Raw genomic sequence first — 14,155 nt, forward strand, 5'->3', positions numbered from 1 at the left:
TTCACTGTTATCCCGCCCATACTTCAACATTTCGGCACATTTGACTTACGCCTGATTACCGGCACTTCTAATGTTCTCTCAGTACTCTTCAGCAGTTTGCCGTTAATTTGATAACTTTCTCCAAGTCGTTTTTCCCTCATAAACTATAAGCAGCAAGTAAATTGGAAAACACTTCAAGCTCTCTCTCTCTCTCTCTCTCTGATTCAGAGTGTTTTTTTTGTTTGTGTCATGTTGTGTTTTGCAGGAGTCGACAGTTCTGGATAGGGCCATCCAGCTGACAAATGTAGGTTGCCATCCACTAAAATATTGGGTGCTTGGGACAAAATTGGGTTGATGATTTTATTTTGTTGTGCCCAGAGTGTAAACTTGAAGAGCTACACAAATAGGAAGGTTGCAGAGCAGCAACACATTGTGATTGAATGCAAATATGTTATGGAGGTAAATACTACCTATCCAGTTCTCTGTTGAGAACAAAATAGCTATATTTAGGTGTTATATGTATACTATGGTCTTAAGATCGATTTTTCTAGATTAAACCAATCTTCAGATAGTTGTATATTGTCACAAGGAATAACGAGACTTTAATGTCGTATCTAAATCCGTATAAGCAGATTGCTAGAGGAACAATACTGTGAAAAAAATTCATGCTTTTGTTGTCTTACATGTTTTTCCGAACTATTATGGCTAAAGAAAGGAAGTTCCAGTGTTGCTCATGGACAATATTCACAAACACTTTAGAGTAGGGCAAATACGGCTGCAGGTGGCGTCTATTTGCTGCAGTTGCATTTCTGCAATGATACAATGATAGATAAAAAAAAAAACTCTTTTCAACAGCTGTTGAAAGTGAATGCAACTCTTAAAACGTAAAATAACTATTCGGCAACGCCATGTGCTAGGCCAGCAAACCTGCTAGCTACTATCTAGTTTTGTTGGTCCTTTTTTGATATGCGCACACACACACACAAACACATTCACAATAACACACACAATCTCACACACACATACACATACACACACACACACACACACACACGCAAACACATACACACACACACATTGTAATAGTTGCCTTGTCATTGAAAGAACACAAGCCCAGCCAACCACAACCTCCGCAAGCATACCCTTCCTCTGCCAGCAAAACATGGTGAAGTGTGTTGAAAAGTACGGCCTAGGCTACAAACCCCACCTGACATCATAGTGTATTCATAATAAAGCACTGTAAACCAAATTTTCAGAAGCTAGTAGGTGACTTTGGTGAATAAAACACACCACACTATACAGCTTAGTCCATTGGCTTGCTAGAGTATGTTTATTATTTGATTTTGTTTTAATAGTTGGATAAAGTACATTTTTCAACATTTACCAAGCATCAATCTACTTAGTCTTAACTTTTGGTCCTGCATCTCTTTGTATGGCAATAAATACGGTTTATGGATTATTTTATTTTTCTTATAGCCGGTTTATGGCTTTAAAAGAACACCCACTAGGCTGTAGAGGACACCACCTCCCAGCCACTTCGAGCACTGCTTTAGCAAGAAATGATTGAAAGGTCTTAAAATGGATCTACAATAAGTAGGTTGTCAAGCCAGGTGGAGGGCGAGTTGGAGGCAGGGTGGATGAGGTAACAGACGAGATAAAGGAGACAGTGGTAGCCCCGGAGATTCTCTGAAACCATGCAGAGGTGTGAATATGTAAGTAACTGAGGGCAGCTGCTGGCTTCACAGGCAATCAGAAACCAATGGCAATATCAAAATAAAAGAGGATGGAGGACAGCAAGAGTGCACAGGGCGAGAGGAAAGGAGACGAGGGGCTTATTTAGGAGCCATTGAGAGACTGACAGATAATGGGAAATGAAAAGAAAAAGGCCGTCATCAGAATAGGAACATTCCAGTGTTGAAGTGAGATATGACTAAACAAAAACAACAATAACAATAGATGGATGTGTGCAGATAATGACAATATAAAAATTCAGGTGAAGGACAAGGAAGAGACTGCGAAGGGAGAGAAGGAGGGAGTCAGGATGGGGACGGAGCAATATATATCTATATACATGTATACATACACGGATATTATATATAGACTATACTATTGCCTTCAAGCTCATTATCTGTAATGAGTGTGAAAACGGAACTTCCACACTGTACACAACACGCCCTACACTGCATCCCAACAGAGGCAGCCACACACACACGCACACACGGACACACACACACACACACACACACACACACACACACACACACACACACACACACACACACACACACACACACACACACACACAAAAAAAAATTATTTCAAGAACCACTGATTGGAGTGAACAATGACAGGTGTTGCAATGTTGATTAAAGCTGTCAATCTTTCAGTCTGTCTATGTGTGTGTACGTGTGTGTACGTGTGTGTACGTGTGTGTGTGTGTGTGTGTGTGTGTGTGTGTGTGTGTGTGTGTGTGTGTGTGTGTGTGTGTGTGTGTGTGTGTGTGTGTGTGTGTGTGTGTGACTGTGCGTGTGTGTGTGTGACGGTGCTCGCCTCTAAGTTGCAGAGGTCTTGCTAGTCAGTTGTATGACGTTCGAAAAAGGGTGCCTCTTCTATCAATCAAACCAGGGCTTTAATTTGGACCTGAGAATTTGGATTGGCTGCTATTAGTAAATGTATACATTGCATGAGATTAAATGAACAAAATACCACACGTTATCTCTGTGTCTAAAGATCATATAAAACAAACTTTCTTAGTGACCTTGGTCATGAATACCTTTTAGATATAGTAGGAAACAGTGGCAGTGTTGGAAATCAACCACCTGTGTTTGTCTCAGCATTACACACAGTATTCACATACACACAAACACATACACACAAGCAAGTAAACACACAAAGACACACACAAAGACACAAAAACATGCGCCTGCAGTGCACGCACACTCACTCACTCACTCACTCACCCACCCACCCACCCAGACACACACACACACACACACACACACACACACACACACACACACACACACACACACACACACACACACACACACACACACACACACACACACACACACACACAGAGACAGAGATGGTGAAAGAAAACATCCCCAAATACAAAGAAACAAACACCATCTGTCAACTTCCTGCTGTCTCAACAGCCCCAAGATGGCCGCCCCCATATAGAGCCAGTACACTCAGTGATTGGCCCGAGCTCGCTCTTTAGAGATTGTTGCCATGCCAAAACAAACTTGTTGCCAAGCTGTTGCATATGCATTTAAGACCAGTTTAATTTGTCATGTTTGAATTCAAGGATAGTAATGTGCTTGTTTATTGGGTTCAGCGGCCAACCATGTCCGCGGGCAGGTCTGTGTCCAAGGTGTTTTTCGCATATAGGTTTTGCTGTTGATAATTCAGTTTCTCTTCTAGAATTTTAACACATATACCCTGAAGGAAAGGTTAAATATAACCTTTACATCCATACAATAAGGGTGTAAAGATATGAATATGAAAGGTGAAGACAACCGCAGCAAATGGCAAGATAATGGCTATTTTATGTTTTATTAACTGTAGAACCTCCTTTTCCAGGTCCATACCCACTATATATCTGGGCTACATGTTCACATTATATAATGTTATATAATGCCACTAGACACCATGGCGGGTTTTTAAAAAATAACCTCACCCTTTACAATATGTACCCCTTTCGAGCATGAGTGGGTATACTCTCACTGGTCACTGGTTAGCACATGCGCTGAAGCATTCCGGGTAGCTCCCACAACAATATGGCCTCAAAAATAATATGGAGTTTAATATCTAAACAGGTATATGGTATTGCATTGTATTGTGTTATATTGCATTATATAGCTGAACCGGCTCCATAACAATTTTGCGATGTGGATAGATGTATTTGTTCGTTTATTTATACCCTGGAATTTATTCTGACATAGTGAGTCACTCTGGGGTTCTTGGACGTGGGAAGAGGGAGAGGCTGGGTCAGGGAGCATTTTTACATATCGACTCCCACTGCTCTTGCGAGCATAGACACACACGCATCAGTCCTCCTACAAAACACCGGAAAGAATGCAAAATAAAATATGGGCCATATCTGTGATTATGCAAAGCCTTGCCTTGCATGGGTAAACACATGACAAAGTAGACTTGCATGTGTCCTTCTATCTAGTCTTTGAGGATTGGAAAGCAACAGAGGAAGGAGATACAGGAGGAGAGGTTGTCTGTAGCATGCTGTGAGTGTGTTTGTATGTGTGTGTTCGTGTGTGAGAGGGAGAGAGAGAGAGAGAGAGAGAGAGAGAGAGAGAGAGAGAGAGAGACAGTTTGTTTGTGTTTGTGTATGTGCGATTGTGTGCATGTGTGTGTGTGAAAGCAATGGGGAAGGGTTCCGTGTATGACTTTGCATAATATACATTACATTACTACATTGAAATATAAATATACTTACATAAAGCGCAGATGGGGGTTCTTTGAGAAAGCCCGAGCCTGGATGAAGTTCAAGCCGCTCTTTGTAATGGTGCTGTATCACACACACACACACACACACACACACACACACACACACACACACACACACACACACACACACACACACACACACACACACACACACACACACACACACACACACACACACTTACAGTTACTTCCCATATTCAGGCTTTTTGACTTAGAAAAAAATATGATATATACGTTTACGTTTACGTTTATCAGTACCAACGCAGCCCAAACAAATGCGTGCACGCATGCAAACAGCCAAGAATTCCACAGCAGGGGACCCCATTAAGGTCAGGACCTTTAACAGTAATTTGATGTGAGTGTACTACTCACAGTCTTTCCAGTCCAGTGTAGAGCTCAATGTCCATGTCTCTCAGCATCTGCAGGCCCTTCCAGTTCTCAATGTGTCTGGGGAGGGGGGGTAAACAAGACCAGTCACTCAATATGCAGGTGGGCATATGTGTGTGTGTGTGTGTGTGTGTGTGTGTGTGTGTGTGTGTGTGTGTGTGTGTGTGTGTGTGTGTGTGTGTGTGTGTGTGTGTGTGTGTGTGCGTGCGTGCGTGCGTGCGTGCGTGCGTGCGTGCGTGCGTGCGTGCGTGCGTGCGTGCGTGCGTGCGTGCGTGCGTGCGTGCGTGCGTGCGTGCGTGCGTGCGTGCGTGCGTGCGTGCGTGCGTGCGTGCGTGCGTGCGTGCGTGCGTGCGTGCCTTCAGTGTTTGTTTGTGGCAGAAATCATCTGTTTTATGGGGTAGTCCCAAGCCCTTCAAAGTGACGATGACCTGTCAGCTAAATGTGACGCGTTGTTAAAGGTTTGAATAACGTCAGACTGCGAGGGGATTCCCCCCCGCCTGATTCGATGTAAGATGAAGATGGACGGATGAAACGATAGATGGATGGGAAGATGGAAAGATATAGATATCTTTGTCGCATTCGTTGCACTGGTTTGCTTTATAGGTCAGCTAACTTGTATTTAAAAAAACATAACATCTTTGATTGAGACATTCATTTTGTTATATTTTCCCTAACATCATGATCACTGTTAAAATTGTGTTTTTAATGTGAGCTGCTGTTACGCCATCAAAGGTACCTATCGATCTATCTGGATAAAACGATAGACGATGGATGGCTGTACGGGTGGATGGATGGATGGGTAGATAGATGGATGGCTGTACGGGTGGATGGATGGATGGGTAGATAGATGGATGGCTGTACGGGTGGATGGATGGATGGGTAGATAGATGGATGGCTGTATGGGTGGATGGATGGATGGGTAGATAGATGGATGGCTGTATGGGTGGTTTACTGGCTGTATGGGTGGTTTACTGGCTGTATGGGTGGATGATTGGCTGTATGGGTGGAGGGATGGATAGATGAATACTTGGATATTTCTCTTCACTCTTAATGAATTGGTTTTGTGGGGCGGGGGGGGGGGGGGGCGCGCTTGTTTGTTTTATCCTTAAAAGAACTTAGTAGAAACAGAATGGCAGCACTGTTTTGGGTACAGGCAGCGTATGGCAACCAATCAAATAACGCAAATCACAATCCCCGAGCATCTGTTTACCCCAGAGACTTCACCCCACTCTCCCTCAAGGTAGAAGGTGGTGGCACTGCCTGTCTGTGTGCCTATGGGTGTGTGTGTGTGTGTGTGTGTGTGTGTGTGTGTGTGTGTGTGTGTGTGTGTGTGTGTGTGTGTGTGTGTGTGTGTGTGTGTGTGTGTGTGTGTGTGTGTGTGAGTGTGTGTTGTTGGTATGCATAAGTGTGTGTGTGTGTGTGTGTGTTGTTGGTATGCATAAGTGTGTGTGTGTGTATGTGTCTGTTGGTATGCATAAGTGTGTGCCCGCGTGCGTGAGTGTGATTAAGGTGAACCTGATAAAAGTTTATGAATCCATCTGCTCTTTCCTAGAATTGAGACAGCATTGGATATTTTTGGACACACACCTTGTATCTGTTGGGCGATCTAGCTATGGATCTAACCATCTTGCATGATTGTTTAATAACAATCATCTAAACACTAAAAATCTTTCTTATAGCGCAAGTAATTCATAGAGACACACACACACACACACACACACACACACACACAAACACACACACATACACACACACATACACACACACACACAAAGTGATTCAATATGAGGGGTTTTAGGACCATGCAAGTTCGCTTGATTGGTCAAGCACATTATGAGCTGACGAGAGATTCCGGCTCTTTAATGCCAAAGGGCCTTATTGGAAGATTGACTAAGTCAATAACAGATCACCCACACAAGTCTAATGAGCTAATAGAAGCCGGCATTCATTCCCTTGTGAGCAGGGCTTCCGCGACAAAACAAACCTTTAGCCAACTATAGATTGAGCTCTGAATGCATTCACAAACTCATGCTAGGCGAACATAAAGATGCCAGTCCTCCATTGGAACCGCAACGCTCACAAACAGCTGAGGTTCCAACACACAGACATTGCAATTAAATGGGGATGTTTAGCTGAACACGACGTGTTGCATCCTTTTTTCTAACTGGCCTGCATGTCGGGCTATCCTCTGTGGTTATGCTGTCCCATGGACGGATTTCGCTGCACTTGCGCTCCAAACTAGCCCCACGGTGAATAAGAAGCCTCACTGTACCCTTGAATAATCCCAATTCCTTGGCCGCCGTAACCACTGAAAAGTGCCCAAGAGGTTGTTTACATGTCAGATCCTGCGGGCTGGATAATAGGCTTAGGACAGGCTTAAACAGAGCCAATGAATAAATTAACGCAATCTCTTTTGAAGAGAGAAAAAATGTAGAAAAAGATGCTTTGCAACAGTTGAAGGATTTATTGAAAAATTATCAGTTGAGATAATTAGAGAAGGAAAAAGGGAATCGTGTTCGGTTACGTTCGTATGCATTTGTTTCGTCTGAAACGATTCATGGGTTTAGAAATGTTTTTAAGACAATGAATACAGTTCATGTCTTTAGGCGCACCCAAAATGTAAATTAATAGGCTGCAGAAGATACGCGCCACCCCATCCCAGATGTTTGTATAAACATGTAGAACACATATAAAGATAGGACTTTATTAATCCCCGGAGGGTAAAATGTACTTCACGACTCATATATATTATAATGCAAAATAGAATGTAGTCATGCTTGAAAATCCGATAAAGTGTATTAAAATATTCTCTCCGTGTGTGACTTAGATACAAATATTCTGCTGGAAAAAAGAAAACAGCATCATTGTGTTAAAGCATGTCGCTGTGCATCGAGATATGGATATGATTCTGAATAGATTGTGGTGCCTGCATAAAAAGATTTTGACACGTAGAAAATACCAAGGCAAGAACAATAGAGTGTGGGTGGGAGAGAATTGGAGCAAGAGAAAGAGTAACGCAAAGTCAGAGAGCACCAAGGTCGTAAAATAAGGAAAATGTGGTGCATATGTTGTTGCTTTTGTAACAATTTCATGAATAACTATTCACCGCCAATTTCCAATGTTTTTGCAGGTTAACATTTCATTGGATAAAACGTGGCGTCATGCCTTACGTGTGATGCCGTGTGTTCAATGAAATTCATCAAATAGAGAAAAATACTTTATTTTTTTTAACATGATTTACATTGAACTTACATTAAGCTACTTACATTCCATTAAGCTTACCCCAGCTTAAACCAAAAGTTGGTTTAATATGAATAAAGTATGGTTTAACATATAAACCCCAACATGAGCTTGGCTTTCTTGTTCTTGTTGTGTGCATAGAAAAGTCTATGTTGGAGAACATTAGCATACCTTCCTCTTCTACCAAAGGATTTGTCCTGATAGCTCAACCAACCCACGTGGTTCAGAGCTTCAATAGCAGACAAAGTGATCGTGCTTCTACAAAAGGTCACCACAAACTTCCAGACCAGTACCAAAGCATCAATAGCCATATGTCAATCAATTAAGCCATGCTTCAAGAGTTATCGCTTGATACCGCTGCAGGGCTGGAGTTCTGCAGAAGAGATAATAGTTTAGCTGACCTTATCAAAAAATAAAAAATAAAAAGTATTAACCAAACGTGTTGGCCCTTGTCAGTCTCCACCTGAATGGGTATATACCCACATGACCAAAGCCACTCTCTTTCTCTATCCTGATGTGCTATGCTCTCTCTATCCTGATTCCCTACTCTCTCTCTACCCTGTACCCTACTCTCCCTCTACCCTGATCCCCTACTCTCTCTCTACCCTGATCCCCTACTCTCTCTCTACCCTGATCCCCTACTCTCTCTCTACCCTGATCCCCTACTCTCCCTCTACCCTGATCCCCTACTCTCCCTCTACCCTGATCCCCTACTCTCCCTCTACCCTGATCCCCTACTCTCCCTCTACCCTGATCCCCTACTCTCCCTCTACCCTGATCCCCTACTCTCCCTCTACCCTGATCCCCTACTCTCTCTCTACCCTGATCCCCTACTCTCCCTCTACCCTGATCCCCTACTCTCTCTCTACCCTGATCCCCGCTGCGGTGCCGGACCCCGGGCTCCACCTCCACCAGGGTACCAGGTGGCCGCCACTTAGCGACGCCCTCGCATCGCTGAGTGCGAGGCTGGTAACTTAGCAACATCCCCTGCTGCTTCTTGTGAACGATCCGCTAAGCCTGTAGCTCTGAACACTGGCGGATGCCAGCAGGAAAGCGCTACCTACTGCCACTCTCATATTATTCTTTTTTTTGGGGGAGGGGGGGGGGGGCATTTTGGCTCTGCCGCATGGAGGCAGGGCAGTGTTCAGCTCTAGGGCCCTTCCTCCAGTCCCCTGGTTCATTACCGCCGGACTAATACGTCTCTGGCTTAGGCTTCTGCAATTCCCCTTTCCTCTCTCGTCACCCCATGTCTTTCGTGCAGGTCTATCCCTTTCACAAACCCCCTCCCATCCCCCCTACCACCCAGCCCTCCCCCGAACACACGCACGCACGTGCACACACACACACACACACTCACACGCACGCACGCACACACAACCCTTTCTGCTTTTCATTCCATCTCCTTCCTTTGCTATCTCCAACCTGATCTTGGCAGAACTCCTCTGTCCCTCACCACTAGCCGTCTGCAGAACAGTAACATGCACTTCCACGGGCATTCACACATGCACACACATGCACACACATACAAACACACACACAAAGTAATTTCCACAGGCACAGATACACACACATAGACGTACAACCTCGCTTCCACAGGCACACACACACAAACACACACACACACATACATACATACAGACAAACACACTTCCACAGGCACACATACACACACACATCCACAGGCTAAACCACACACACAAACACAGACACACACAAATGAAAACATGCACACACATTGCTGTCTCTTCAGCTTCCAGGGTAGAAAAGGGACCACAATGAATGCGTCCTACGCATTCTGCCATTAAATAATACAAAAAATAAAGAGGGAGGCAGGGAGAGTGAGGCAGAGAGAGAGAAAGAGAGAGAGAGAGAGAGAGCAACATAGAGAGAGAGAGAGAGAGAGAGAGAGAGAGAGAGAGAGAGAGAGAGAGAGAGAGAGAGAGAGAGAGAGAGAGAGAGAGAGAAAGATACACACACTCACAGAGGCAGAGAGAGGGATCACAGAGAGAGAAAGATAGAGAGAGAGAGAGAGAGAGAGAGAGAGAGAGAGAGAGAGAAAGATACACACACTCACAGAGGCAGAGAGAGGGATCACAGAGAGAGAAAGATAGAGAGAGAGAGAGAGAGAGAGAGAGAGAGAGAGAGAGAGAGAGAGAGAGAGAGAGAGAGAGAGAGAGAGAGAGAGAGAGAGAGAGAGAGAGAGAGAGAGAGAGAGAGAGAGAGAGAGAAAAGGATAAGAGAGAGAGGGACATAAAGAAAGAGAGCGTGAAAAAGAGAGAGACAGACAGCTATGGACAGAGAATAGAGGAATAAGAGAGCGAGAAAGAGAGAGAGAGACAGCTAGGGACAGAGAAGAGAGGGATAAGAGAGGGAGAAAGAGAGAGAGAGACAGCTAGGGACAGAGAAGAGAGGGATAAGAGAGCGAGAAAGAGAGAGAGAGACAGCTAGGGACAGAGAAGAGAGGGATAAGAGAGGGAGCGACAGTGATAAGAGACCCAGAGAGTGACAGAGAAGAGAGGAGCAAAGCGATGCTCCTAGGCACGTCTGAGGAGCAGCCAAATAGAGAGGAAGTGTAACGCATCGCTCCCTCACTCCAGTAATGTATTCAAGCCCAGTCAAAGCTAACCTGTCATTAAAAGAGAGAAGGTCCCCCCGGGGCTAACTAGCAGCTTCTCCTGCTTAAGCTATCATCGCTATTTACATACAGCCTGCTCATTGTCAGTCTGTGTGTGTGTGCACATGTGTGTTAGTGTGGGTGTGTTTATGTGTGTGTATGTGTGTGTGGGCAAGGGGGGGAGGGGGGGGGGGGGGGTTGTGTGTGTGTGTGGGGGTGTTTTTTGTGTGCGAGTGTGTGTGAGTGAACATGTGTGAGAGTTTGAATGTCACTGTGAATCTGAGAGGGGAGAAAATAGGAAGTGAGATATGTGAGAAAGGGATTCGATGGAAGAGAAGGAAAGGCTCAATCTTAGACTGGAGTTGGAGGGGGAGAAATGGAATAGATTCTGATTAGAGGTTTGTGTTTCCATGGCAATGTGCGGGGTGAGTGGAGATTGAAAGGTGATTGTTGTGCTGAGTTTAACAACACGTGAATGATTCACTGTGCTCCCAATTACCGAGGGGCACCTCAGACGCCATCACTGAATGGCGTCAAATCACTAATTGTTTGAATTTTTGTGTATCTTGCATGTGTGTGTGTGTGTGTGTGTGTGTGTGTGTGTGTGTGTGTGTTTGTTTGTGTGTGTGTGACAACATAGTGTGTGTGTGTGTGTGTGTGTGTTTGTGTGTATGTTTGTGTGTGTGTGTGTGTGTGTGCGTGTGCGTGTGCATGTGCGTGTGCGTGTGCGTGTGTGTGTACGCGCGCGTGTTTGTGTGTGAGTGCACATCTTTATTGTGTGTGCCTGGGCTCCCATTATATATTATGTCCATGAACTAGTGATGGAGCCAACGTATTTTTTTTGCTGAAAAACAGATGGCTTTTTAAGTATTAAATCTCCTCTGATGTGTCTTTGTGACATTGGCACTGAGAGTCGTAGGAATGAATGTATCCCCATCAGCCATGCTGCAGATGGAGCCCTGGCGTGGGCTGTTTACACCACCCGTTCTCAGTCCAGGACCATGCTGCCGACCCCAGGCTCACTCCCCACTGTCGTCGTCCCCCCCCCCCCTCACCCCACCCCACCCCAGCGTTCACCTCCTGTCTTCCACCACCAACCGGCATACACTCCATCAGTATATCCATTTAAAAATCAACAAATGACATTTAATTCATTCTCGACGTACATTCAAAGGAAAACGACAGAGCTTCTACAATGTAAAAAAAAAAAAATTCAGGGGAGACCGAACACTTGGCCTCAGCACCGACACCGACAGCACTGTGCACATCAAGGCTGCAGTGCTCTGCGAATCCGCAAAGCCCACTTTAACATCCTAGGGTTCACCAAACACATGCTTAACCCATACTGTAAAGAAAGGTTGACGCGAACTCCGGGTTACACAAGCAAGCAGAAAAGCAAGCGGGGAGAGGAGGGGGGTGGGGGTGGCGTGTTTGGGCGAGCGCTGATGGTTTTGTGTGCGGGCGCTGGCGCAGCAGCCGCTGGGCTGGTTAATGAGGCAGACCCAGCAGCCAAATGACCTCCAGAAGAGTGTGCTCAGATGTGGCTGTGAAACCATGGCGCGTGAAAACAACGCAGGCACGGCCGCAGCAGGGCCAGCAGTGCCTCTTGTGGGGCACATTATCTTTTTGTCCTATATTGTTGATTGAAAGTTAGCCAGTCAATATGGCCCTCACTACGGCCCCCCAGTGTGCCTCTATATAGAGTGCAAACGTAATGCTAAATGAACAAGCTTAAAGGTGCTGTGGGTTCAAATTAAGTGCTATTATCGGAGAGTTATCCGTTCGAAATGGGATGGCCTTTTTTTCCTCGCTGTGAGAATATCTGTTTCGAGTTGACTGCGGCTGACTCACTGCGGGAACATTTTGATTTGACACCGGCTCCCCGCTCATTTCTGACCAATCACGGCACAGGTACTTGAATGCAACACTTCTCGATATTGGAGAAATGTAGGGAGGAAAGGGAAGGGATTTTTTTACCCTTGAATAGTACCCACAGCTTAGAACCTGTAATATAACTTGAGTAGAATTTGAACCACTTGTTGTCCGAGCCGGACGGCAATCTTTGCCAAAGATTATTAGTACCAACTGTTTTCACATGGAGCACAAGAAGTGGGAGACGGTTAGTGCTATGTCTTCATCAGATGGTGGGCGCACTAATATGGAACCTATGAACCTGCGTGGGAGAGGAGAGAGGAGAGCTAAAGTGCTTGGTGGATGACCTGGTTGTGAGGGAAACCAGGAGAGGAATAAGCGTAAATTGTTTTTTCCACCATCAGCAGCTTCTAGAATGAGAATTCTGGATCACACGGCACAGTTTTCATTCCCAGTGTTCCCTCTTCTTGTTGATATTCTTTTCGTTTGGCAAAATGGCAATTGTTTATCTCTTTAACATGCTTCAGCAAATCGCATTAACAAAATACGTGTCAACGATAGTGAGAGTTTAAGCAAACAGCGACATAGGACATTCTTTTTTATACAACCCCATCCATAGAGAGGCAGTTTGCTGAGAAAGCATGTCCTATTTATGCCATTGGCCTGCTCCACATTCCCTCTGTAATAGCTGACCACACCTGGAATCTGCATAGCAAGACCACACTGCTCTGCTGTCAGCCAATCGGTGACCAGAAGCTGAAAGACTTCTGGTAGTCTTTGTCACTTGTCAATTGAAACCTAAGCAGGACCATCACTGGTTGAGAATTGATCAGGCACTATTATATTCACTTGGAGTATAATGAGCCAACATAAATGTGTTACCTCACAATTGGCCTATGTTGCAAATACACTTACACTGAAATATTGATACTGGGAAATCGCAAAATGAACAGACATACTATTTTAACTTTCCTTTCATATTTATTTTTGTGCGTTGCTCAAATGTAACTTGGCTCTCCAGACTTGACTCAACACCATTGCATTCATAAAACACAGCATTTAAACAATAACAGGAAGGGTTCTGACTCAACTTCAAATTCAAAGTAAATAAGAAACCACGTCCACTATCAAGCCAGCCACACACGGCACGGAACACGGTTTTTAATGTTCATGAAATGGCTCTGTGTGTAACTCTGTCCAAGCATTGGCAGAGCAGCAGCGGCGCAGTGCAACTACTACAGAACAAATGTTCAATGAAATTAAACACCCGTATCAAAAATCAATTCCAAGGCTGTGATCTGAACAATCTGGGAACTGCTAAAACCCCTCCGAAGCTGTCCTTTAACAGTCCCACCGTCTCGCCGTCTTGGATTGTAAATACCGCTGCTGATTAAATTCTCACACGCACATAGGGTTCTGACGAGCCCAGGAAATCAAGGTATTAATAATCTAGTGACGGAGCACCGGGCTTGCTGTTAATAAGCAGCACGCAGCTGTAAATGACATGGCTGGCTATAGAGATAGAGCAACAGGCACAGAGGAGGGATCGGGGGATCCCAGACCGACCCAGGCGGTGACAAGAGATGAGGGGGGGGG

At 44.9% G+C, this 14,155-nt stretch overlaps 1 protein-coding gene across 4 annotated transcripts in view; it reads right to left on the minus strand.

The window, feature by feature from the left end:
* LOC130388969 (NT-3 growth factor receptor-like) overlaps positions 1-14,155 on the minus strand; it is a 181,235-nt gene that overhangs the window by 89,989 nt on the left and 77,091 nt on the right. For all 4 annotated transcript variants that reach the window (XM_056598604.1, XM_056598603.1, XM_056598602.1 and 1 more), the window contains 2 exons: positions 4,819-4,893; positions 4,436-4,507 (listed from right to left, as the gene is read on the minus strand). In XM_056598604.1, coding sequence (XP_056454579.1) covers positions 4,436-4,507; positions 4,819-4,865 — 119 coding nt within the window. In that variant the 5' untranslated portion in view covers positions 4,866-4,893. The remainder of the gene's footprint in view (positions 1-4,435; positions 4,508-4,818; positions 4,894-14,155) is intronic.

The sequence above is a fragment of the Gadus chalcogrammus genome, chromosome 9 (assembly GCF_026213295.1).
Source record: "Gadus chalcogrammus isolate NIFS_2021 chromosome 9, NIFS_Gcha_1.0, whole genome shotgun sequence".
NCBI classification, from domain to species: domain Eukaryota; kingdom Metazoa; phylum Chordata; class Actinopteri; order Gadiformes; family Gadidae; genus Gadus; species Gadus chalcogrammus.